This window comes from Trichosurus vulpecula, chromosome 6, assembly GCF_011100635.1.
Source record: "Trichosurus vulpecula isolate mTriVul1 chromosome 6, mTriVul1.pri, whole genome shotgun sequence".
Classification (NCBI taxonomy): Eukaryota; Metazoa; Chordata; class Mammalia; order Diprotodontia; family Phalangeridae; genus Trichosurus; species Trichosurus vulpecula.
In genome coordinates, this window is record NC_050578.1 from 102,093,005 (window position 1) to 102,120,617 (window position 27,613).

Sequence of the window (27,613 nt, forward strand, 5' to 3'; positions counted from 1 at the left end):
TGGATGGATGATTGGATGGGTGGGCGAGTGAGTGGATGGTTGGGTGGGTGGGTGGATGGATGGATGGATGGATGATTGATTGGATGGGTGGGTGAGTGAGTGGATGGATGGTTGGATGGATGGATGGATGGATGATTGGATGGGTGGGTGGATGAGTGCATCGGTGGATGGCTATGCCTTTATCCATGTATATATGCAGATATAGAACCAGACATGTATATGTGCCCTCTCTCTACTTGTTCACACGCAGATTAGGATTAGCTATTTGGCAGTTTTCCATTTAAAATATGCCCTCTTACAAAGATTTGCTTTGGAAAGCTATCCTGTAGAACTCATTAAATCATAGTCTAATCCAGGTTTTCCTTTAGCCTCAATAATCACTCTAATTATCTTCAGAGTCACTTTCTTTGGAATAAGAGAATACCCCAGCTGTTACCTTTATCTGCCCGGAAGTAGATTCGTGAGGTCGTTTACAATGTGCACATTTGTGTCTGTGTATATATATATAAAGATTCTCAGTTTCCCCTTTCTGAGACAGCTAGGTGGTGCAGTGCAGAGAGCACTGGGCCTGGAGCCAGGAAAATCTGAGTTCCAATCCTGACTCAGACACTTAGTAGCTGTGTGACCCTGGGAACACCACTTGACCTCTGCTTGACTCTGTTTCCTCATCCGTAATTGGGATGATAATAGCATCTATGTCCCAAGGCCATGGTAAGGAAGTGCTTAGCACAGCACCAGGCACAGGGTAAGTGTTAGTTAAGTGTCATTATTCTGATCGTCCTCATTACGCTTTACAAACTTGAAATGCTATGTTATTGCTAGTTATTATTATCATTATTATTGTTGCTTCTCACCTGTCTTGCTAGTGCCTGCCTATATCAAATCCTGTAAAATATCTTTTACTGAATGCCCCTCCACTGGCTCAAATATCCCTAGGAAGCGTGTGCTACTGGCTTGTGTGAGCCTCTCACCATCTCCGCAGTAAGACCTATCAGGCTCTTCACTGGTCTTCTTCTGACATACCCGGGTCTCTTAAAGTACCACCTCCTGGGAGCCATTGCCTCCCCCCCCACCCCCCAGCTAAGCCAACAGCACCAGCCACAGAATCCCAGAGTGGGGAGTGGCCCCAAGCCATTTAGGCTAATAACCACCTGTTGAGGTGCCTCCCTGCTTCAGCGTTCCTGAGGGGTCCTCTAACCTCTCCTTGAAGCCCTCTAGTGATGGCCTCCCCACTGCCCCCGAGGCTGCCCTTCCCACTTCTGAACACCTCTGATTGTTAGGAAGTTTTTCTTTTGTGTAGTTGAAGTCAGCCTCTCCTCAGGCTGATTGTCCGTTATCTAAGCTTTAAGTATCCCCAGTTCTCATCCAGCCTGGGCTCCAAGCCTCTCCCATGTTACCTCTCCACTTCCAGCTCATGTGCTCTTCCCGTCAGCTGAAGATGCTCATAGCACTTTCTTTCAAGGTACTGGCAAAGGGGTTCCTGCGCAATGGTAGCGAGTCTGACTTGGGAGCGCTCTAGGTCCCAGCGTTGCAAAGAGAAAACAGATTGACTTCCGCATTTTAGGACCTACTGATATGGTGCTCATCACTATCCTTCAAGCTAGTGGGAATTAGATTTGAATTGTAGTAATGTCAGTCACTGGGCAGGAGACCCCAACCTAAGTCACTCAGAGTACTTCCACTTTATTAATTATGAAGGGAGAAGCTGCTGGGGGACTTAAGCATCAGGAAACACCAGAGTCTGACTCTGACCTCTGACTTTTAGTAGGTGTGCGAGTCCTCTCTGACCCCCAGATTCTGCGTCTGTTAAGTAGGGATAGCAATTGCTGGAGTATCTATCTTTTGGGGCTGTTGCCAGGTCCAAATAAGGTTGTGTAAGTAAAGCACTTCGTAGGCCTTCTCCCCCAGTGACATCCTAGCTTTAGCTCCCCACTCTCTGCCTCCAGATGCCTGGGAGTCTAAGATGTAGTTTTCTTAGGACTGCAGGAGCACATATTTAAAGGTGGATGGGACCTTCAAGACCACTGCGTCCAACCCCTCTTCCACTCGTTTTATAGATGAATAAATGGAGGCCCAGAGAAATTGAGGTCTGTCTAGGGTCACCCAGCAATAAGTGTTTGAAGCAAGATTTGAATTCAGGTCTTCCTGACTGTGCCCTGCACCACCTAGCTGCTCCTTTCTTGATGAATTGGAGTTCAGCCGCCCTCCTTGGAAATGAGAAATTTCTGACTGGAAAACCAGAGAGAAATGTCTGGAAACCATCAGAAGCAGCAAGGTGCTCAAGATTAACACCCGAGTGGAGTGGGTTTTTTCCCTTGATGTAATCAGGAGAATTGACAAGACGTTGGAGAGAGATTTGTGAAACAGTATTTTGCAGTGAGAAGTATTCAAGTATTTCTCTGCAAACTTAAAATGTCAAGGTTTGAAGGTACCTTGGAAGGCCAGTCCCCATCGTGAAGCATGGATCCCTTCTGCCAGAAGCCTCAACAAGTAGTCATCCAGTCTCCTTTTGAAGACCCTCCCCATGATGGGACTAGGTTTTTACTTACCACCTACTAGGAGAGCCCATTCTGCTACTGGGAAGCTCTGACAGATAGAAAATCTGCCTCTCTCAGACATCCACCTATCTGTCTTAGCTTTCTCCCTTCCTAACCCAGACCACAAGAACCAAGCAGAATTGTCTGTTTATAGGAATCTCTAGAATTGATCTCCTTCATATAGAGAAAGTAACACATCATTGTTGTGAACCAGGACTAGTAGCTCTGATAACAAAAAGCCAGAATCATGAGAAGAGTGTCTGCTTAATTTTTCTCCTCTCATTGTTATACCCACAACAGGGGCAGTGGGCGATAGTGTTGGTGCTATTTCTGCACATGCACTCAAATGCTTCTGTATCCGCAGCTGCATGTAAAGGAAAATAGAATTCTGTCTACTTTATTTTGTCTCTTTAAATGGCTTCACGGGAAAAACGCAGCTGACAAGGCCTACTCCTCTGTGGAATTCTCAGAAGGGAGGGCTTTGGAAAGACCTCTGCATGAAGTTACCTGAGAGTTTGCTTGTTACTGAAATCAGCTGCTGATGTTAATATTTCAAGGGGTCTCTTCTATAACATGCATTGCCTCAGTTTCCTTTTGGCTTCCAGCACACACCTACAGGGGGCCGTCTGCTCGTTTGGATTTAATTTAGCAGCTAGGATGTCAGATGGGATAACGTTGCTTTGATACCCTATTGAATTATATTAATTAATCCTAAACTTACCACCCTACAGAAATATTACTAAATAAATCTTAGCAGCTTAAAATACATAAACCCTACCCTTGTTTTTCCTCATCCCAGTTCAGCATACAGTCTTTGCACCCGGCCTGCGCAGCGGTAGAATCCTGTCAGAGTTGGCCATTAAGTCCAGCTCAGACCTGCAGAATGTTCCCTTCTACAATACAAGTGGCAAGTGGTTATTCAGCTTTTGCCTGAAGACCTTAATGGAGGTGGGATCCCCCTCCCTCCCAAAGCAGTCCATTCACCTTTGGGGAAGCTCTAATTCTCAGGAAACTTTTCTTCATATCTAGGTTATATTTGCCTCTTGGCACTTTTGCTCATTGCTCCTAATTTTACCCTTGGGGGCCAAGAAGAACAAAGCAAAATTTCTCAATAACAGCCCTTCAGATCCTCGAAGACAGTTCTGTTCTTCCCCTCTGAGACTCCAGGCTTTGAAAGATCCCCAGATCCTCACATAGAATGATCTAGAGGCTTTTCACCATGCATGCTATCCAGCTTATTTGCTGTCCTTCCTAACAGGTGGCATCCAGCATTTAGAAAGAAGTACAGTCAAATATTAGACCTCTTCCATCCATACACAAGTCACTGCGTTCAGCTCTCCCTTGCTTCTCTCTAGCCATTCCTTCCTTTACCCATTTCCTAAATTTTACCTCTAGCATGCTAGACTAGATTGATTCCCAGGAAGGCTGCTCATCTCCCTAGCTTGTAAGTGTAATGTTACCTGTTGCTTTGCAGTGACCTAGAATTGAACAGCATAAGAAGATCCTAGGATAAAGTACAATGTGCTGTTAATGACTACAAGCTTTACCTTTGAAAATGGTTGACATGTTGTCAGGTGTTCTGGATATAGTGCTTTGATACCCTATTGAATTATAGGGTGTTATTAATTAATCCTAAATTTATCACCCAACAGCTGTCAAGTCATCTTTTTAACACCAGTAGACCTCCATTGATACTGTCTGGCACTGAGTTGTGGACTCCCGCCATCTTGAAAGAACTGACATTGAGTCACCCAAAGGGCAGTTTAGAGGCTCCTGGTAGAGATAAGATGGCTATGAAGTGTCATGAATGAAGAATTAGCAGCAGAAATGTTATGAATAATAGGAATCAGGACTAGATCTGTGATTTCACTGGTGCAGACTCCTGGGTGAAGAAACTCCCTCTCCCAGGACAATTCAGTGTCTTCTCTGCAGCACATTGTCTTAAAGGGTTACCTTGGCAACACCTAGAGCATAGTGATTTGTCCAAAGTTGCACAGTCAATATGTGTCAGAGGTGGGACTTGAACTCAGTTCTTTCTGAGTTTTCTCAGTTTCTTTCGGTTTCAAGGCTGGTTCTCAAGTCCATCAGAGAAATGTAGGATTGTAAAAATTTTAGGGAGACGAATCTATACTGTTCTGCAACACAATTGAGATGCAGATCGTTGGCCTGCTGCACTAATACCTTTGCAGTATCAGGAGAACAGAAAGACCCTCCCCAGCATGTTGGATGGCTTACTTCTGGTGAATGCATGAAAACATGGACAAGAGTCACAGGATGAACAGGCAGAAATGGCTTGCAATCTGCATCATTGGAAGAAATGTTCACATCAGTGAAATCATAGATCCTTCTGTAGCATTTTGGAAGAGTGTTAAAAAGGGAAGAAGCCTGGAAAGAGCAGATAAATCTAGTAGTCAAGAGAAAGGAGGAGAAACTAAGTATTCTCTCTTCCTCCGTGGCCCTCCATCTTCTTGCAGAGACCTGAGGTCCCATGGGACCAGAGGTCTGCTCCTGCCCTCCCTCAATATCTCATCTCCCCCACATGTCATCTGTGAGCCTGCCATGCTCCCTGGGAGCAGAGCGCTCTCTTCATAGTCATAGAAGGTTTTCCCCAGGCATCCATCATCTCCCTTGAGGATCATGGTGGTGTGTGAAAGTGTAGCATTACACTTGGGAAGGTCTGTTCTTAGATTATTTCTCTGTCTCCTTATGCTGTTTTCTTTCTCCCAAATTTGCACTTGAGTGAGATGTCATGCAGTAACAGTGAGCTACTGTTAGAAGAGATGGTAAGAGACCTTAGCTATTTTAAATGAATTCTTCTGCACCAAAAACTTGTGGCAGAGCTGAAGGGGAACCGTGCAGACAGTGGGATATAACCGAACCCCGAAAGATGACTGCTGATGGTCCAGGGGAGCTGTCTTTTGTGGATGTAAATATGCAGATGGGTTTTTGAAGTGCCTTTCTGGGCAGGGTGATGCTGTTTTTAATTCTAGCATCCAAGGAGCTCATACAAATGACTCAGGCTTTGTCCTGGTGATTTATACTAGGAACCTATCATAAAAATACAGCCTCAGATCATGCAGCTGGCCACCATTCATTTTTCTCCCTTGGACAGAGCTGGAGCTTTAAAAATTGCAGCAGCTCCTCCATCCTGGGACATTGGTGGTGATGGCAGGGCTCCCCCTCAGGTTTCTTGTGCTCCGTGGAGGAGGTACCCAGATGCTTTGAATGTTTCGTCCTTCACGTTATGCTGAAAAGTAACGCAGAATCCTGCTCTCAAAGGCATGAGAAATGGTTACTGACCCTCCACTGCCTGTCTCTAGTGCTAGATAGGATGTGAACACGTAGCTTCTATGACCTTTTCCGGTGCTGCCCCGGGCTGGGAGTGTGCCCTGGGCACTGTCCCCTGCTGTCACTGCTTGGAAGCCTCTTCATATGGCTCTCCGCCAATGAGATGAGCACGGAGTGGGTTATCTACCTCCATGGCTATAGAGTCCGAGGACCTAGGTTCAAGTCCCACCTGAAACATTCTCTACCCATGTGGCCTCAGACAAGTTACAAGTCATGGGCCTTGGTTTCCTCATCTATAAAATAGGGGGGTTGGGCTCAATTGCCTCAGGCCCCTTCTAGCTCTAGGTCTCTTGTCCTCCAATCCTCAGCTACTTTTGCTTTTTCAAACATGTCACATGTTTTTTGTTTCTATCACTTTTTTTTACTTTGGCAAATTACTGTTTTTTTTAATTCCTTTTTTATTTTAAAATAATTTTTATTGACATCTTTTGTTTTTATATCACAGTCATTTCTAGACATACTACCTGTGTCCTATCATTTATCATCACCCTTTTGTTAGAAAGAAAAATCATGAAGCAAAACCAGCCGATGCTGCAAACATGGCCAACAGTAGGTGCAGAATTCTGCTTCCACAGTCCACCCTGGCATTTTCTCCTCCATTCTCCAGGGCCAAGATTGAGCCTTGCAATTGTAGGAACGTTGATGTGGAGTTGGAAGAAAACTCAGAGGTCATCTACTGCAGCCCCTTCATTTTACAGGTGTGGAAACTGAGGCCAAGAGAGACTAGGTAACCTCATCAAGATCACAAAATGTTCTTTTTATTTACATTATAGTAGCCATTGTGTAGAGGGCAGCTAAATGGCACAGTGGATAGAGTGCTGGGCCTGGAATCAGAAAGACTCATCTTCCTAAGTTCAAATCTGGCCTCAGACACTTACTGGCTGTGTGACCCTAGGCAAGTCACTTAACCCTGCTTGCCTCAGTTTCTTCCTCTGTAAAATGAGCTGGAGAAGGAAATGGCAAAATCCTCCAGTATCTTTGCCAAGAAAACTCAGATGGGGTCATGAAGACTTGAACACTCCTGAAACGACTGAACAAATCATTGTGTATACTGTTCTCCTGGTTCTGTTCATTTCACACATCAGTTCATACCAGTTTTCCTACATCTCTGAATTCCTCATATTCATTGTTCTTAGGGGGCCTGAGTGTTCCATTACATTCATATACCTCAGTTTGTTCAGTTATTCCCCAGTGGATAGTTTCCCACTTTGTTCCCAGCTCCTTGCTCCTACAGAAAGTGCTGCTTTGAGTACTTTGGTACATATGGGGCCTTTTTGTGGTTGACCTCCTTGGGGTGTATGTCAGGCTCTTTCTTCTTAGCTGCCTCTCATGCTCCCCTATTTATGGTCTTGGCACCCTGGGCTAGGTATTTTGTCATCCACATCACAGAGCCTCACAAGCAAGGGTGAGCACTTTCTTTCAGGGATGGTGGTTTTGGTCCAGATGAGGCTGGCACCTTGGGAAAGCAGTGCACATCCATCTCTCCCATGGTACAGCATCCTGGCTGATGAGCTTTTTGCTTCCTAGCCCACAGGGGCCCTCTTCATCACCTAGAAAGGATGGCACTAATGACTGGAGTGGCATCTCAAAGGCAGAACTCATACTTTAGAGGAAGGAAAATAATAGGTCAAGTGTCTCACACTGGATAAAGCTTCCTTTGTATCTCAGTAAGCACATAAGAGCTCATCACCAGAGGACTGGCCACTAGGTGGTGAATCTTCTAGACCATAACAATCCATGAGTATCATATGCTAAGGCACCTGGGGTTGAGGGGTGTATGTGTGATCTGTGCAGGTGGAGGGCATCCCCATACCAACAAAATCATAGATACTTCAGTTATCTAAAGAAAATGCTTCCTGTGGAGATAACAAAACAGCTATTTCATAGGATCTTAGAGCTAGAGCCAAAAAGGCCCTTATAGATCATCTAGCCCAGCTTCATTTTACAGGAAAGGAAAAGTGATTTGCCCAACGTTTCACAAATAGGTAACGAGTTATCAGAGGTGGAGTTTGAATCTAGGGCCTTTGGTTCCAGATTAGCACGCCTTTCCTTTCCTTCCCTTTTCCCTTCTTCTTCCTCTTCCCTTTCCCCTTTTCTCTCTCCCCCTTCCCTTTCCCCTTTCCTCTTCCCTTCTACTTTCTCTTCCCTTTTCCCTTTACTTCCTCCTCTTCCACCTTTCCTCTTCCCTTCTACTTTCTCTTCCCTTTTCCATTCCCTTCCTCCTCTTCCCTTCCACCTTTCCTCTTCCCCTCCACTTTATCTTCCCTTTTCCTTTTCCCTTCCTCTTTCCCTTCACCTTCTCTCTCCCCTCCCCCTTCCCTTCCCCTTTTCCCTTCCCCTTCCTTTCTTTTCCTTTCCCCTTCCCTTTCCCCTTCCCTTCCCCTTTTCTCTTTCCTTTCCCTTTCCCCTTCCTCCTTTTCCCTTCCCTCCCCCCCTTTCCCCTTCCCTTCCCCCTTTCTCTTTCCTCTTCAATTCCTCCTTTCCCTTTCCCCTTCCCTCACACTCATCAGTAACATTTCCCACAGTCATGGCTCACTTATCCATAATACGCTCAGGAGGAAGGTTGAGGGCCTTAGCCCTGGTTACAGAAGAGGAGATTTCAAGGCTTCTCTCAGTTGCCCAAGGCCACAGGAAAGTCAGGGACATGTTTAACTAGTGATAGGAAGATTGTTTGATTCCCAGTCCAGAGCTTAAAGATCCAGACTGTGTTCCCGTCTGCAACATTTGTTAATTGTTCATTTCAAACAAAACATAACAGTGAATCCTTTCTTTATGGCTGCTTGTAAACATTTAAGATGCCTGTAGTTACCCATAACCTTTGTTTGCTCATCACTGTCAGCTGTCTTGCCTGCCTCATTGCTCATTCTCCTCCGTTTCACCCTCCATGCCGGGAAGATTTAATTCTTTAATTATGGTACTCATACTCTGAACTTTGAGCCATTAAAGGACAAATACAAATACTCTCAGAGTGGTCACTAGTTGAGAGAGAAGCAGTAACTTCAGTAAACACTCCTGCTCTAACTCCAAAGGCACGGAGACATGATTGTCTCTGAAACAAAAAGATTTGTCAATTAATTAGTTTACAGTTTTAAATTATTGGTGTCCTTCAAGAAGCACAAAGGGAGGAAAAACTTTTGATACCATTTGGTTATGGGATGGATAGATTAATGGAAGCAAAATGCTTTTTGGGTGACACAAAGGTCTTCTAGGCTAAAAAAAAAAACCCTATTTTTCCATTAAGGAAAATAATTTGTTTTTGGAGGAAAACCATTCTCTTTTTCACACTTGTGATTTCACCTTTTTTAATGATGTACTTAAATATAGATACAGTCAAACCCAGGAGAATGCCCATGTTCCAGTTTCCAGGTTAGAATAAGAAGTTCACTCTGCATGTAGCAGCACCTGATTTGACCTAAACTATCTATAGTTCTAGGGAGGTGCTTTGTAAATGGGGTTTATGGCAGATAGCTGATTTCAAAGTAAAAGTCAACAAAATGGCATCAGTTGGCAGATGTATTCAAACCGGGGCAGTCTTCTTACATAATATACCTAGATTTGAGTTTTTTGTTTTTGTTTTTCAAAGCTGAATTTGCCTATTTGGGCTCTTGTTGAAGGATGTTCCAGAGAGCCTTCCAGCTAGAGGATCTAGCTACTCTTAGAAAAAAAAAAAAGCCCAAATGGGGGTGAATCGGAGGTTTTCACTGAGCATAAGCTTGACCTCGCCTCATTGGCTTCATGGTTCTCATGGGCCCTCCAGCAAAATCCTCAGTTGCTATTGGATACATAAAAGGAAAGATAATCATAGTCAGCTGTCCTCCCTGAAAAGCCCTCTCCTGACGGTCTGTTACTGCTAAGGGGTTACGTATCACCTTCCTGGGAATGAAAGCCCTGAGTGTACTTTTACTAGAACGGTGAAACTCTTTGGGGTTTCCTTTTCCCCCGCCCCAAATCCTATCACTGCCACCAACAGCAAACACTTTACTAGCTAGTGTTCTATGCTGACATTTTGTCACTTCAGGCTAATCATTTGAGTTGTAAACGACTTCAGGGGTCATCTAGTCTAATCCCTTAATTTGACAGATGAGAAAACGGAGACCCAGAGATTTGAAGCAGTTTGTCCAAGGGCCCCCAGTTATTTAGTGGCAGAGGATGAACCAGAATCCAGTGAGCCTTCTAACTACCAGCCTAGTTCTCTTTCTCCTAAGCCACTGATGGACAGACTCTGGAGGTAGAGCCCACAAATGCTCGGCTTCCTATTCAGTGCGGCTTCTCAGTGGTAATCAAAGCTATCACCTTGATAACAAACAATCTCCCCCATAAACAAAAATTAAGAACACTACAAAGTCATTAGTGAGAGAAGCTTTTCACACATGAAATCGATGTGTGTCTAAGCACTTTAATAGCATCTACTCTGCCCAGGTGCAGAGTCTGTCTCATCTGCTGCATTGGAAGCCAGGTCATATAATGATTTGACTGTTCCAAATATAGGGCCACATCTAATAAGGCCAGTTTCTACGTTCTGGTCTCTCAGATGTCAGTGTATGTAAGAAAAACAAACACGGACTCAGTGCTTTATGATGACTGGGAGCAGGGCAAAGGGAGACAAGCAGGCCATTTGTATCTATATTAATGAGTGCCTCTTTCCAAATTTTATCCGAAATAAACCTTGTTTTTCTTTTGTCTTCATTTGCTTCTTTTTTCCCTTTTATACGTCTCTACTCTAAAAACTTTCCTTTTAATTTTAAAGGTAGTTTTCAGGACAGATTAGAAGTTATGCAGGGATAAAATAAGGTATCCCAGTGGGGTGGGGGTGAAAATTGGCCCACTTAACTTGCCTTATGAATTGTTTTGCTTGTTAGACTCTGTTTTTTCCACCTGATTATGGTGGAAACCAACCATAAGGAAAGCAGACAACAACATTATCTAGGGAAAATTTGTTTCACTGAGGAATAGAAAATAAAGTAGTCCAGGCTTCCTGAGTCATTAAGAAATATGGTGTCTGATCCTTGGGAGAGAACCCACTAATCATTGCGAGAAGTGGTGCTTGCCACCTAAGGGGAAAATATTAGAACACTGAAATCATATGTAATTTCAATCTCTATTGTGTTTCAACAAATTAGGGCCTCTCTTTCTGTTTAGAGCTAACACCCATTCTCTTTCCTATGATTCTTTTGCTCCCCAGAAAGTCCGAATATTAAAGACCCATCTAAATTAGTTATTTGGACTATAATGGTGATGATGACCATAGCGCTTTAAGGGTCATAAAGTGCTTTGAATACATTATTTCATTAGGGACTGAAAACCACACTGTGATATAGGGAATATAGGTGCTATTTCCTCCAGTTTACAGAATAGGACAGAGACTGAGAGAGCTTAAGTGATTTGCCTGTGATCACGCGGGTGATAAATGTCAAAGGTGAGAGTCGATCCTAGCTTGTCCTCACTCCAGATCCTATGTCTTCTGCAATATGCCATGCTTTCTCCATTTCTGAAATTTAGAAATATGTACCATTTAATTCTTAGGTTGAAAAAAATAGTTGTACTCTTGGCGGAAGTCTTCACAGACCTTTGGCAATGATGTCATGTGCCTTCAGTGGGCTTTTCTAAGGTTATACACACCTGCAGTTAGACCCTACTCTTTTCTCTTTAGAATGGGAATTTAAATTACAGTACAATTCAAGAAGAGGAGAAAACAGACCTGTCACTTTCTCTCCCTGTGTACCTAGGCAATGCCATGTTCAAATATATATATATGTATGGGTAAAACTAATAACTTTGGGCCAACAAAGCTGTACTTAAAATGAGGACCTTCCGGTTCAACTGGGCAGCTAAAATTGAGGCATTGGATTATTATTATAACTCAACAATCTTTGCAGTCTCTCATGGTTAAGAGCAAAGGGTTCAAGGAAAGTGGGGAAGTGTGTGAGAGAGGGGGAAGTGGGGGCAGGGGAATAATTTGATTTACCAGAAGGAAAATTTATATCTATCGTAATTTTACTACAAATGTGAATCAGAGGGAGTTCATGCTTTGAGACAAATTTACGGTTAGCAGTAAGACAAAGGCCTGTTTTACTGCCATATCTTTACTTAATAAATCTTAATTACTATCTCTCCATAAATTAAAGTGTTTAGCATGCTGTATTCTAATCATCAGAGTTGTCAGTATCTAACATTAGTTTCACAGAGTAATTGCCTTTTATGCTTTTTTGAAAAGTACCTCCTTAACCTTTTATTTTCTGTGCAGTGGAGGAATTGCTAGCCAGGTTTGCAGGGAGAAGTCCTCCATTTTAAAAATTAGTGCTCAGTTTGCAAAAATCTAAATACAAATACAGTGAATCCTTGGATCAAATAAAGGGAAGGCTAGATTGAATTAAAGTCAGGTCTCAGCCTTGGAATGCTGTTTTTTAAAGAAAATGCAATTTTATTACCTTCAAAAACATTATAAAATATTTCTCAATAGAGGTCCTGGAGGGCTTACTTTAATGAATTAATAACATTTTATTTGTAATTAGTAGCATCTATTTTCATTCCAACAGTGAATGTGCTAAAATCCCTAAAGAATGGTTTATTGTCTTAAATAGGTTAAAATAAATCTTCTGTAATATTGTTATATATACTATTTTTGCTTAGCAGACCCTTTCTTAATTGATTGTACAAAGGTCAACTTTGGTCAAGCCCAGGTTGAGTCATCACTAATTCCAAAATTTATAGTATCTGAACTAATAGAATTTTCCATTATTTCCAACATGATAACTGTGGAGTTCTTTGCTAACTTTAAAGCTCTATGAAAATGTCGGTTATTGTTTTCTCATTTTAATTAACCCTGGGACAAGTGGCTATATTGTTATTCTTTTATATTCAGTGTTTTTATAGACTACAAGATTGAAATATAAAAATGAACAATCCCCCAAACCTCCCCTAGTACCTGGCACATATTAAGAATTTAATAAATGTTCATTAAATTGAATTGGTCACCAAGTTGTTTGTTTGGCTTGAAATTTTTCTTGGATCAGCCAGCTGAGGCGCTACCATCGTCTCTTCTTTTTTGATTGGTGCTGTATTATGACAGCGGACGGAGGAGGGGTCAGGGGAGGCGGGACAGACAGACAGACAGACAGACAGAGGCAGGCTTAAGGTTTTCTTGGAACTTGGCCACTCCTTGAAGTAACCACTGCATTAAACTCTTTCTGGGAATTTTTTTCTGTCTTTTTTTTTAATTCCCTCCGTTTGGTAGGAGGTAGTTGAGTAGTGGGAAAAGATGCCTGGATATTGGCAAATAAATCAGCCTGTGATTCAGTGCCCTGGTCCGTCATATAGCAAGACTCACTGAACACTTTTTTTTTTTAAATAAAGTTTTCCAGATTCCTAGTTGAGTAGAATTGGCTCCTGAACTTGAGCTACCTACTCTCTGTGCCAGAGATGCTACCCGTCAAAATGGAATATTCCCTATGTATGCCAGTGTGTGGGAGAATCTACTTGTTCCCATGGAGGATCTGAGAAGAGCTGTGTGTCCTGTTTCTGTAGGTTCTCAACAGGAGATGTGTCGAGGCAGCCGTGATGACAGGCCTGGCTCTGAACTGCACTGTAAACAAGAAGTCTTTATTTGACAGAAAGCACTACTTCTACGCAGATCTCCCTGTAAGTAAAGCTTTGTGATGCACATCCCCCTCTGCCAGGTAGGAGATGGGCCAGCCCTCCAGGAGGGCTCCTGTTTCCATCAGGGAGCTGTCCATCCCAGCAGGGGCTTGTGCTAGGCCCCAGGGCAGACCGGTGCACCCTGAGGCTTGGCTAGATTAAACTGATTGCCCTGATTACGACTCCTTGCTCGGCCTCATGCTTCTGGTGCCTTTCTTGTAATTGAACGGGGAGTAGAAGGAAGCCGATGTTCTCAGATTCATTTCAAACCCAGCCTTTGGTGCTAATTGCTTGATAAGGTAAGAGTACATCATGTGCCCATTGCGTTGACCCTGTAGCAAATACACGCTTGTAGCCTTGTAAATGTGGTAGTAGCTTCTTTCTCTCCTTTAAAGAACAGATCTTATAATAAAGATGTCTCCCCTTTGCAATGTTTCTGTTATCTCACCATGGGCCAGTAAATGAATATTTGCAGTACAGTAAGCAGGGGCTTGAACCTGACTGTGGACCAGAAATCTGAACTTGTTAAGCTCCAAATCAAACCCTAGTATTATTCTCTCCCTCTCCTCTCCCCCCCCAAAAAATTTAAGCCAACAAATATAATGTGATTTTTATGAAACAGCTTACTGAGCCAGTTTGAATTGTATTAGATTTCTGATATTAGTGAAACAACAAAACTGAAATATCGGAGTATTCACTCTGGTGACCACTTTCAAGATGGTTACCTCTGCTGGGGCAGAGACTGGGTATGTGTCCTCTAGACTTTGTAGCAGTCACAGTGCACTGTGCATAGTAGGTACACAGTAAACATCTCCCAAATGTTGAGTGTAAGCTTGGTTCTCTTCAGATTTAGATTAAACTATTTCTAGAGCATGATTTCATCTCATGAGGTAAAACTGAATGTTAATTGTGGATTGAGGTCTTTTCTGGTGGGTAGAATTTCCCCTCCTCCTTAATACACATTTAGGGCCCAGATTCTCCGTTCCCCTCTCTCCCTTTATGTCAAGACGTCTTGCTCTTTCACTTCTCGTGGGGATGAATGAGAACCAGAGGACAACAAAGTCCACTCTGCTACTCATTAGCAGTCAACCAGCAAGCAGTTATTAAGTACTTACTGAATTAGGTGATAGGAGTACATAGAAAAAGAAGGAACAGCTCCTGCCCTCAAGAGCCTTGTAGGAACACACACACTCATTTTCAGATGTATTCAAAATAGATCATGCAAGGTCACCTTGGTGGGGGGCAGAGGGTGGGGAGACAAAGGGAAGTCACTAGTAGATGGATGTGTCAGGAAAAGTGCCTTGCCAAGATGACACTTGAGCTAGGTCTTGAAAGAAACCTGATATCCCAAGAGACAGAGCTGAGGAGGAGGAAGAGCATTCCAACCCTGGGGACAGCCCATGTAAAGGCATGTTAGGAGACACAGTGAGAGATATCAAGAAATAGATAAGGCCTTGTGTGTGATGAATAGCTACAACCGTAGAGTTTGTAAAGGGGAGTTGGTGTAAAAGAAGGCTGAAAGAAAGGTAGGGAGGGAGCAGATTATAAAGAGATTTAGATGCCAAACAGAAGAGTTTGTGTTTGATCCTAGAGGCCATAGAGAGCCCATCCTAGAGGTAAGAGGGAATTGATTGAGTAGGAGAGTGACATAGACCTGAACTTTAGGAAAATAACTTTGGTGGCTGAGAAAAGGGTAGATTTCAGTAGAGAAAAACTTGGGAAAAGGAGACAAATTAAGAGGCTCTTGCAGTAATCCAGGTGAAAAATGATGTGTTAAATGGAGAGGAGGAAACCTGTTTGAGAGATGTGATGTGGGTACAAATGATAAGACGTGGCGATTGATTGGACGTGTTGATGAGTGAGAGGTGGGTGCAGGAGATCACCAGTGTTGCTAACCTAGTTGACTAGAAGAATGATGGTGCCCTCAACAGAAACAGAAGTTTCAAAGAGGGGTGGCTTTGGGGAAAAAGAAAGACTTCTTTTTGGAACATGTTGAGTTTGAGCTGCCTACTCGGTATTTTGAAATCTAAATGAGTAGTTGATGATGTGAAACTATAGTTTGGAGGGAGACTGGCGCTAGATATACAGACCTAGGATTCATCTTCATTGAGATGGTTTTTGATTACATGGGAACTGGCGGGGTCACCAGGTGAAAAGGCCGAGTGAAAAAAGAGGAGACGGCCCAGTGCGGATCCCAGGGAAAGAAGGCATGAAGCAACGGAAGAGACTGAGGACGAGGAGGAGCACCAAGGCAGAGCAGTATCGTGAAAACCTGAAGAAAAGAGACCGTCCCAGAGGGGGTGTCTGTGGTGTCGTGCGCTGCAGGGAGGGCCATGAGGTTGAGAATTGAGAAAAGGTGATTCGATTCGGTGATGAAGAGGGGAACTTTGAAGAGAGCAGCTTTAGTTGCTCCCAGGTGATGGATCGCTGACGGTTTAAGAGGAAGTAGAGGCAATATGTACAGACAGCTTTTTCAGCGAGTTTCACTAGAAAAGAGGCGGTGGTGGTAGAGCGGATTAGAAAGCCGGGGAGATGAGTGTGTAACAACCACAGTGACAGCGACACCAGCAGTAGCAATGGTTTTCATCAGCGTCGTCATGTAATAAGTAATAGTGATGAGGCTGGCTTACATGTATGTAGTACTTACAATGCACTGGACACTTTACAATTGTGTATATATACATTGTGTATGTAATGTACAGTATGTATAATTGTATACATATACATCACATATGTACATAGACGTGAAAAGTGCTAAGCCCTTCCTAATCGTTACCTCCTTTGATCCTCACAGCAACCCTGGGAGGCAGGTGCTGTTATTATCCCCATTTTACAGATGAGGAAACTGAGGCAGAGGTCACACAGCTAGTCAGTGTCAATCCACTGTAATACCTTGCTGCCTCCTTTGACCCACACTGGATCTGTGACCCTGGGCAGGTCTCTTCACTTATCAGTGTGACAAACAGGTCTCTTCGCAAGACTCCCTCTGAGTTTCAGAGAAGGTGCCCATCTGTGCCAGTAGAGAAAGTTTACTCACCTGGGAGTCGACCGTACGGATGAGATCCCGGGTGCGGCCGTAGTCCCGTCTCCTTTCGCTGATAAAGGCCGGTGGCATCTGGTGAGGAGATTAAGGGATGGGTGAGACTTGGCCATGTTTGCGGATGGCCGGGAAGGAACCAGAAGGTGGGGGGAGGGTGAAGCTTAGAGACAAAGGATGAGTTCAGGCGGTTTGCTGGAAGAGACAGGAGGGAATAGGATTGAGAAAGGTCTCCTGTTCATCAGAGACTCTCGTAAAGCAGAGGTGGTGTTAGGGAATGACATCAAGAGTCTTTGAAATGTAGAGTTCAGAAGAGTTGAATGACCTCAGTCTTTATGAACAATAACAATGTTTGGTTCAGAAAAAAGAATAAGTAGAGGCAGCCGGGTGGAGCAGTGAGTAGAGCACCGGCCTGGAGTCAGGAGGACCTGAGTTCAAATGTGGCCTCAGACACTTGACACATGTCTGTGTGACCTTGGGCAAGTCACTTAACCCTAATTGCCCTGCCTTCCACCTCAAAAAAAAAGGAATAAATGGCTAAAGTTAGGGAACTTTTTCCCTTTTTAAAAATAGATTTTTATTGCTATCTTTTGTTTTTCTATCACCCTGATTTTCCCCTGTCTCAGACAGCTTCTCCTTTATACCAAAGAATCTAAGTTAGTGGTTTTTTTTAATAATGGATTTCTTTTGTCTCTGGCCTCAATCAACTCAGGTAATCAAATTTCTTGGCAGCATATTTGAGAGAATTTTTTAAGTTCTTATGCCTTTATTTTTACACCCTAGTCATGTTCATCATTTCTAAGTCCCCATGGTTTTCCACTACATTCATAAACCTTTGTTTCTATTTTTTTGCCACCATAAAAATTGCTGCTTTGACTGTTTTTGTCATAATCAGGACTTTGTTTCTTTCTTTGACTTCCTTGGGTTGTGTGTACATTGATGCGATCACTGGGTCAAAATGTATGAACAGTTTATTCTTACAAAGTGAATTGTTCAAACAGTTCTTCACCCTCCACTTGGAAAATCTTCATCGTCCAGCTGAACCTCACACGTATTTTCACTGATCCTTCCAGTCCCCCATAGTTTACTCCTTGCACCCTTCCCTGGAAGCTTGTGCTGATTCGTGTGTTTAGACAGCTCATCATTTGACTTGAAACAAGAGGTGAGGGAGCCTTTGCGACATCAGCTGGCATTCTTGTCACTACGTGTCACCGCATTTTCTGGCAAGGGGAGCAAGGGAAGCCGGGGCAGGAAGACACCTCACATGCTCGGTTAGCTTTGAAGAGCAAAACCAAAATGAGTCTAAATGCTGTAGCGACTGCCGTCGACAGTGTCGAATGCGAGGACCAGAGTGCTTAGCTGGCACTGTTTAATAAGGATGGTCTGTCAGGAGCCCAGTAATAAGATGCAGAGTTTAGGCTAATGAGCTAAATGGAAACAATAAATCCTCCTCTTAGGGTCCTCTGACAGTGGGATTATTGTTATTCCTGAAAACAGCACTTTGGCAGGGGAAATGGGCTGCTCGCTGTTTATTGTCACTTGCTGTTTGAGGCAGAGGGTGACTGTGTTTTAATCTTCCTAATGAGAAACTGGGGGAAGGGAAAATTGAAGACCAGACTTTGCGTAGCCTGGCGCACATACGGTGTAGTATGGGTTGGGATGGAGGGGAGAGTGGGGGAGGCAGTGTAAATATTTTTTTTAAAAATTAAATGGTACCACCATTTTGTAAAGTTTAAAAAAAAAATTCAAAGCAAATGCCAGGCTTTTCGTTTTTCAACTTGACATGTTGGGCTAGTGACTACAACCCATGCTTGCACACAGGCTGGATACCAGATCACCCAACAAAGGCTTCCCATTGCCGTGAATGGAAGCTTGACATACAGCCTTGGTGTGGGAGCCCATTGGAGTCCATCAGCCACCAAAACAGTGAGAATCAAGCAGATCCAGCTGGAGCAAGACAGTGGCAAGAGCCTTCACGATGACACGAGGTCCCAGACGCTCATTGATCTGAACCGAGCGGGTAGGCTGTTCCTTCCTTCTTGACTTCTTCCATATCCCTCAGGAAAAAAACTAAAGTGCTGATGTTTCTAGAGGGTTAGGACCAAATTTAGAAATTAAAAAGGAGAAAAGAAGAGAGAACTCATGCCCCTGGTTCTTTCTGAAAGAAGGGAGGGAGGAAGAAAGGAAGCTAGCTTTGATTATTTCCATTTTACATTTGAGGAAACTGAGGCAGCCACAGGTTGTCCTGACCCACCCAGGGTCATCCAGCTAGTCATCTGAAGTTGTCCAGACCCACCCAGGGTCATCCAGCTGAAGTTAGATTTATACAAAGGTCTTCCTGACTCTAGGCCCAGAGCTATCCACTGTACCACTCAGCATCCCTTAAGTAATCCAGAGTTTTCTTAAGTAAGGCCCAAATGTTTTTATCTGTTGATCACATTGCAGCCTAATATGTCAGGATGAAAAGCTCCAGTTGGGACTCATTCCATGTCTCTTTGGTAGGAGTGGGCCTTATGGAGGTTGTCATGGAACCCGATATGTGCTGTGGGGATGAAGCAGCGACAGCCGTCAGAGAGCTTCAGTTGATTCTTCGGGCCCTGGGGACCAGCCAAGCAAATATGGCAGGTAGGAGATGGCAGAAGTGTTTTCCTGTGCTTCCATACCTCCTTTCTCATTGCTCCCCAATTTTGTCATTGCTTTTTGGCCTTGCCTCCCATCTGTCACCACCATCTTAGATGCCTTTTATATCATCTCACCATCTTTGGTTGTCTTCGGTATTTGTTTTTGAATCCCCCTGCCTTTTCTGTAATGATAATAGAGACAGCAGAGATCCAGAGAGGGGAGCATGTGAATAAGAATCATGAGAACTGTCTCAGCTCCATGAAGGCCCCCATTTTGTGAAGTGAGATGTTCACTTTCCTGTGTGTGATGAGTTTCTAACAACATAAAATAGAGCTGATATTTGCTAATGGCCTTCAGTGTTGTGATGTTGGAAGTATTACTGAAATGTGATGGAAGATGGAAGTGTGATGGAAGAAATTAGAGTTTCTCCAGAGGTATTCGGTTTGAAGGATAATTCTTGGTTTGCCAGGTTGTATCTTAAGGGCATTGAGTAGGTCTGGCTGATGTTGGGGATGAGTCAGTGTAAGCTAACTCTTACTTTACCAGCCTCATCTTTTTTCATGTCATTTTCATCCATGTACAACTGAAACAAGAAATTACTTAATATAGAAGAGACATGACATTTACATGGCTTTAAAAATTGGATTAAACCTTGAATTCACTGAAAAATAAACCATGTAGCAGCTAAGTGATGCATTGGAGAGAGAGCTGACCCTAGAGCCAGGAAGACCTGAGTTCTGAGATCACTTCAGACACTGGCTGGGTGGCACTCTGGACACTCGAGTGATTAACCTCTGCCTGCCTCAGTTTTACCATCCGCAAGATGAAGGTGATGATTACCCCTGATTCCCAAGGTTTCTGCGAGTATAAAATGAGGTAATGTTTTTAAAAGTGTTTCGCAAACCTTAAAGCACAATATAAATGCTATTATTCATATGATGTTTGTTTATAATTAACATTTATTCAGTATGTAATATTTGGTGTCATTAGTCCTTCAAAATTGAAGGATGAACAACAGCAACATTTATATAATGATGCTAGCTTTTATTGTTGTTATGTTATTATTAGCAAAAAATCCTATTTTTTGCGAAATTTCTGCCAAATTTGGGGTGTTCACAGATTTCAGAGAGAGATCATAGACTATCGTCTGAATATATACAAGTTCAATTTCCTTGTGAAGCTTTTCTTCCTTCTACCCCTGGCCTGACTCCCTCTTGACAAATTTTTTTTTAATTCAATTTTATTTTCATTTCCCAATTCTCCCCCTCTCCCACCCATTGAGAAAGCAAGAACAAAACTTATTACAAATACGTATCAAGCAAAACAGATCCCACATTAGCGACGTCCAAAACAAAATATGCTTTGATCTGTACTCAGACCCCCACCTCTCTCTCTGGGGGTGGCCTAGTGGCTTTCCATCCCAGATGGTTTGCTGATTTCCTACTGCTTTGTTCCTCCAGCCTTCAGCACAAAACGGTCTCTGAAGGAGCAGGAAAAAAAAAAGCAGAAGCAGAGTTGGGGGTGTCTAGTTTTCAGTATTCTGCTGCCCAAGCCCCACCCACAGCATGTGGATTTAGGTAGTAATTAGACATCCTCCTGCTGTGCCATCTTAATAATTCACCAACATGACTAAGCATAACAGGGACTTTTTTTGAAAGAAACGTTTGCTCCCTTCCTTTCTTCCAAGGAAGTTCCTTGAATACCAGGATCACAAGGGTTGGAAGAGACCTGCGAGCCATCTAGACCAGCCTGTCCCCAGCCAGGAAACCCTTCTGCAGCCTGGCCCACGAGTGGCCCTCCGCCTGAAAACCTAGAGTGGGCAGAAGCCGACCCCTTCCCCGTCAGGCCCCTTGTCCCTTTGAACAGCTTCCTCATCTCACACCTCAATGTGCTTTTGCACGTCTCCTTGTTCTGCCCATGAGTCCTTCTACGCAGCAGCCCTTCAAAAATCTGAAGATCTGGGTTCAAATGCCACCTCAGGTGCTGTAGTAAGGATCCTCTATGACACTGGGCAAGTTGTTTGCCCTTCCTGAGTCAGTTGGACTTGATGACTTCTAAGGTCTCTTCCAGCTGTAGAGCTAAAGTTTTGTCTTCTTGCTCCATGTCCCCTTAAATCTTTTGTTCTCTTAGCTAAATATCTCTAGTTCTTTCAACTGATCCTTCTCAAGCATGATCTCTAGTCAAAGCTTTGCCTGAGGTCTCAGACCCTCCTTGGTCACCCTCCTTTCAGCATGTGCCTTTTTGTGAGCATCCTTTCTTCCTAAAACGTAGCACAAAGAACTTCAAACAGTACTCTACCTAATCTGTCCTGAGCCAAGTACAGCAGGATTGTCACCTGCTGCATTCTGGACACTAGGCTTTCTCTTCATGACGCCTCTGTTTCTGTTAGCTTTTTGGGCTGCCATTGAAGACTTTTGACTCACTTTGAGTTTGGAGTTCCCCGAGTCCCCCATGTTTTGTTTTGTTTTTTCATTGTTGCCTTATTCATGCTTCTCCCATTCAGCACTTAGAAAGTTGATCATTTGAGCCCACGTACAGAATTTCACATTTATCCTAGTTAAATTTCACCTCGTTAGATATGGCCTAGCATTTTAGCCTTTACCCCAGTAACAAATATACATAGTCAAGCAAAATCAATTTCCTCATTGGCTGTGTCCAAAAATGTCTCTCAGTTCTGCCTCTTGTGTCCATACTACTCTCGAGGGATGGGAAGGATACATCATCATTGGTCCTCTGGAATCGTGGTTAGTCACTACATTGACTACATTGAGTGGTTGGTCTTTACAGTGTTACTATATAAATTGTTCTTCTGATTCTTCTCTTTTCACTCTACATCACTTCCTACAAGACCTGCCAGTTCTCTCTGAACCCCCCCCACCACCACCACTACCACTACTACTCCTCCTCCTCTTTCTTAATTGTCATCATCATCATTTTTGTCTTCATCATCATCCTCCATGAATTTCATGTCAAACTAATAGAAAGAGAGGCCACTCATATGTACATAAGGATCTCTGCAGGCTACTAATCGACTTAGTTTTAAAATGTAATGTTATCTATGTTTTATTGTATTTTTATTTATTTTGTTAAATATTTCTCAGTTACATTTTAATCTGTTTTGGGCCACACTCAGGAAGGATGAATGTTTGACACCTCCACCTTACAGTACAATAATATTCCATTACTTTTATATACCCTAATTTGTGTAGCCATTCCCCAATTGAGAGGATCCCCTTTAGTTTCCAGAGCTTTGCTATAGCAGAAAGAGCTGCTATAAATTTTTTTGTATGTATGGGTCCTTTTCCTCTTTGTTTAATCTCTGGAGATACAGACCTAGCAGTGGTCTCACTAGGTCAAAAGAGCTTGCACAGTTCAGCATGTTTGGGGACATAGTTCCAAATTGCCTTCCACAACAATTGAACCATAGCTCCCCTGGCAATGTATTATTGTGCCTGTTTTCCCACAGTGCCTCCAACATTTGTCGTGGTTTTTTTTTTTTTGTCAGTTTTGCCAATCTGGTAGGTACGAGATTGAGCCTCAGAGTTGCTTTAATTCGCATTTCTCTAATTACCTGTGATTTGAAACGGTTTTTCACATGGTTGCAACCATTTCTTAATTGAAGCATGATGGCTTTTAGTGATAACCAGGTTCCTTTCTAAATGCTCACAAATTATCCACTAATGATAATTTTGCCAGGAACCAAAGTCAAGCGTATTGGACTGTAGTTTGAAGAATCTATCCTCTTCCCACATTTTCCACTCTCTAGTCCCTGGCAGCTCTTCCATACCCCAGAATCTTTAAAAGGTCACTGACAATCAGATATGACGGCTGTTTTTACTGCCTTAGGATGTAGTTTGTCTAAGCCTGGTGATTTAAGTCCATTGAGGGCAGCTGCTGTGGGCCCTCACTTATCTTGGGTCTCAACTCCCTCTTAACTTTTTTTTTGTTTCCCTTAAAACTGATAACAGAAGTAAAAAAGGAGAGCTAAAGAATTTGCCCTCTCACTGTTGTTTGTCATCACTCCATCCTCCCTTTCTTGTCCCTCTTGGGGTGACCCTTCTGCCCATGGCACAGCTAAAAGCCTGCCATTTCAGGAGCAGAAACAGTTAACACCAGAGCTTTTATTGAATCCGAAGGTGGAGGGATCCCCAGGTTTATCATGCTTTCTCTGATAATTGGAAAGATCCGAGATTTCACTAGTATGAGAATATTCATTCAGGTGACACAAATCTCAGCCTCTCCATATTCCCTAAAGTTACCATGGCCAACAAATCACAATCAGTTCCTGGCTGAACATCCTAAGATGAGTGTCCTTGTGCCTGGGGGAGCTGCTGTTTGGAGGGCGGGCCCATACTTGAAGCCTTTCCTGCTTTCTAAAAGCTAACTGGCCTTGCCTTCTGTAGTTCATGGCCTTTGAGGAAGGATTCAGGCTCACCTCTTTACCATGAAGAGACATAGGAGGAGGATCTGAGTAGAGCTTTGATTATCCTTAGTAACTGTTCCTTGGTAACCATTAAAGACTGAAAAAAGTACAGGCACATATGTTTGGAGTGCGTAAGTGTGAGCTGCTTTCAGATTTGCTTGGCAGACGGGGAAAAGCTCTTCTCTGTTTTGGAGCAGGAGAACTGTAGTGCTCTCATCTCCATACAGTCTTCTTCCTTGTAGAATGTAAACAAAAAGTACAGAGTTAGATAGCAATCCAATTATGAGCTATGTGTTAGGTTTTGTGACACTTTAGCAAAAGCTACCACTGTTTATTTTAATAAAGTTAGATTCTCCCCAGAATAGCTGCAATTCCTGCCCAACCTGTAGAAAAATAAATAGGCCACCTGTTAGCTGAGAAATAGTCCCATCTGGGAACCCGTCATGAGAAAACGTGTAACAGCAAGCACTCAGCCTGTGACAGCCAGAGAGTTCATTAAACCTCATTGGTTGTTACAAGGAGGGGGATTGTTTTCATCCAGCTTCACTGTTCGCACAGTAGCCAGGCAACAAGGGGCAATTCCAAAGGGCATTTGGGAAATAGTTGTCTAGAGGCAGAGGGGAACCCCAGTTTCTTAAGAGCTCCTAGTATTTATTTTGTCAGTCATGTGGGACTGCTACGTCTTTCTGTTTCTTCTTCACTTAGAACTGCTGAGAGTTGTGAAGGGGGCTTCTATCTAGAGTGGGTTTGTTCTGTGGAAGAAGATGGCTGTGGCTTAGACTTTAGACCTTTAAACCTAAAAGGAGGAACCTTAGAGATCATTTCATCCAAATCCTTCATTGTGTAGATGGTGAAACTGAGTTCCCTGGAGGTGAGTGGCCAAGGTCATAACTAGTACAGAACAATGTGTGTATGCGCGTGTGTATATACATATACATACATATATAGGAAGAGATGCAGACACACAGAAAGAGAGGGATAAGTAGAAACAGAAAGATAGAGAGGGGAAGGCAGGGAGAATGAAGGGGAGAGAGAGAGAAAGACCATATAATTTTATATTATATATATATATATATATAGCATTTGAAATATATATGTGTGTGTTTATGCACACACACACATATACAGAGGAGGGGAGAAGAGCCATTTATTTATGTACACATATGCATATAAATACGCACATATGTATGTATTTAAAGAGAGGAAGAGAAGGAGAGGCTATATAATATTACATTATTATATGTAATACATATGTACATATTATACATATAAAGAGGGGGAGAGGCTATAAATTATTACATTGTAATATATAACATATGTTTGTCGTTCAGTTAGTTGCGTCCAACTCTTCCTGACCCCATTTGGGTTTTTCTTGGCAAAGATACTGGAGTGGTTTGCCATTTCCTTCTCCAGCTCATTTTACAGATGAGAAAATTGAGACAAACAGGGGTAAGTGACTTGCTTAGGGTCACACAGCTAGGAAGTGTCTGAGGCTGGATTTAGACTCAGAAGGATGAGTCTCCCTGACTCCAGGCCTGGTGGCACAGTGGATATATACACATATGTATAGGGGTGGGAGGGGTATCCATAGCTATAAATGCTTATTCTCTTCCCTGCCATGGCTTTTTCCATTATACCACACTCCCCCAACTTAGAATGGCCATGCTCACACCCCCTTATTACAGTAGATGCTTGACCATTATTTGCAGCTCCTAACAACTCTAATCCTTAAACTCTTAGAAGAGAGTCTTAGCCTGTGGTCCGTGAGCTTCTTTTTTTAAATTTTCACAATTGTATTTCAGTATGATTGTTTTCCTTTGTAATCTTAGGTATTTTGTTTTATGCATTTAGAATATTCTATGAAAGGGTCCGTGGCACACAAAAAAGGTTAAGGGGAAAGGAATAAGCATTTATTAAGCACCTATTGTGTACCAGGCACTGTGCTAAGCGCTGTACGGTTATTATCTCATTTGAACCTCTCCACAAGCCTGGGAGGGAGATGTTGTCATATACATTTTGCAGCCCATTTTATAGATGGGGAGGTAGAGATGAAGTAAGTGTCTAAGGCTGGGTTTGAGCTCACGTCCTCCTGACTCCAGGCACTATGTAGAGCCACCATCTTCCTTGGGTGTTGGGGGGCAGAGCCTCTGCTTTAGAGGCTTTGGTGCGGCATGAGCCCTAGTAACCCATGTCTTTTGTTGTAGCACCGAAGAAGTCCAGTTAGTGGTTCCCTTCCTCTCAGTCTGGAGCATGTCAGATTGTACCGCCTTGTCACACCTCCTCACCTCCCCAGGGTCCACACTCTGCTTGTCCTCATGTTGCCCACGGTGCCTAGGCCTTTCTTCTTGCAGACTTCTCACTCACTGCGATCTCGTACCCATCAGGAATCTGACATGTTTACCATCCGAGATCCTGATGTTATCCCAGGTCCATTGCCCAAGAAAGGGGAGCGGTATTAAGTTTAATGTGTCTCTGGCCAGTTTCTTTGCTAGGCCATCTGACACTTTCTACCCAGATCTTAGGGAAACATTGCACAGTCTCTCACTGTGATGTGGGTCCTTGGGTGCTGTTTTCTTCCCACCATGTGGTTGCCCAGGTCTTTCTACTAAAACAGACATTTCATCATTTAAAAGGACACTGCTGAGTGATGGGGGACTGACTTACAGGGCCTCTTAGGGAGGAAGGCACTATATTTTAGTAGATGGGAATTTATATTCTGCTTTTTGCTTTTGCTCCTTGGTATCTCTGTTAGACTAGCCAAAGGAGGAAATCATTCAGCTCTACCAGCTATTAAGCAATTCTGGGCAGAAAGAAGAGGGCGAAGCTTTTGGTTAAAATGGGGCATGAGGTTGTTTATTGCTAGCAGCTTTCCATGTTTCTTTTAGAATCATAGAACGTTAGAGGTGGAAGGGACCTGGCCCAGTCTCTTCATTTCACTAATTCAGTTTAATTCAACAAACACTTACAGAGACCCAGTGAAGTTATGCAGCTTTCCCAGCGTGATACCTCGGGTTAATGGCCATTCACTTAGTCTTGCCTGGGGACAGCTAGGTGGTGCAGTGAGTAGAGCACCGGCCCTGCAGTCAGGAGGACCTGAGTTCAAATGCAGCCTCAAGACGCTTGACACATGTACTAGCTGTATGACCTTGGGCAAGTCACTTAACCCCAATGGCCCTGTCAGAAAAAAAACAAAACACTTAGTCTTGCATGCCTTTGCTTAGAACATTCATAGAACTCCTCTTTCTGAATCAGCTGTGGAGCCACAAAGGAAGTCAGTCTTCGGACTTTGTAGTTGAAACCTCTAGCCCAGAACAGCATCTCTGAGTTCAGATGAACCAGGTTGAATCTGGAGGACTGTTCACTTGGCACACTCTTTTTGACTCATGCTTCCTCCAAGGGTTCCCTGAGGAACATCTGAAGTTAGCTTATATTTGTATCTCCACAAAAAGGTAAAAGGATCTTCAACTTTCACACAAACACTCAAGCTAACAGTACAGTAGAATTTATTTCTTCCCATAGAAATGCACAGATTTGCACCCAAGCCCATAAACGTTGAAAATAACTCCTCTTTCCTTCTTATTGATACATACCTTCCACAAGAACCCCTAGAGAGACTGCACAGAGCAGTGGAAAGACCATGGTGCTTGTCATCCTGGGGCCTATGTCCAAAACAAAACTCACTCCTCCCATCCCTCCTCCCCCAGCCATCTACTGACCCTTCCCATTTCTGGCCAGGGCACCTCTATCCCTCCAGTCGCTTGAGTTCTCAGCCTCATTGTCATCTTTGACATCCCCTTTTTATTCATTCCACATACCGAATCACACATTTCTTCCCCCCATAGCATCCTTTTCCTTTCTCCACTTCTGCCCCTCACATAGCCAGTGTCCCAATTAAGGCCCTTGTCACCTCCCATGTGAAGTATTGCAGAAGCCTCCTGACTGGTCTCCCTGCCCTAAATCTTTACCCTTTCCAGACCATCCTTCACACACTGCCAGAGCGATTAAAGCACA

General features: G+C 43.3%; 1 protein-coding gene across 1 annotated transcript in view; it reads left to right on the top strand.

Annotated features, from left to right (window-relative positions):
* Nucleotides 1-27,613, top strand: part of GATB (glutamyl-tRNA amidotransferase subunit B) — a 112,871-nt gene that overhangs the window by 11,268 nt on the left and 73,990 nt on the right. Inside the window, exons 3-5 of the mRNA XM_036763196.1 lie at nt 13,410-13,523; nt 18,379-18,577; nt 19,060-19,182. Of these exons, the coding sequence (XP_036619091.1) occupies nt 13,410-13,523; nt 18,379-18,577; nt 19,060-19,182 (436 nt within the window). The remainder of the gene's footprint in view (nt 1-13,409; nt 13,524-18,378; nt 18,578-19,059; nt 19,183-27,613) is intronic.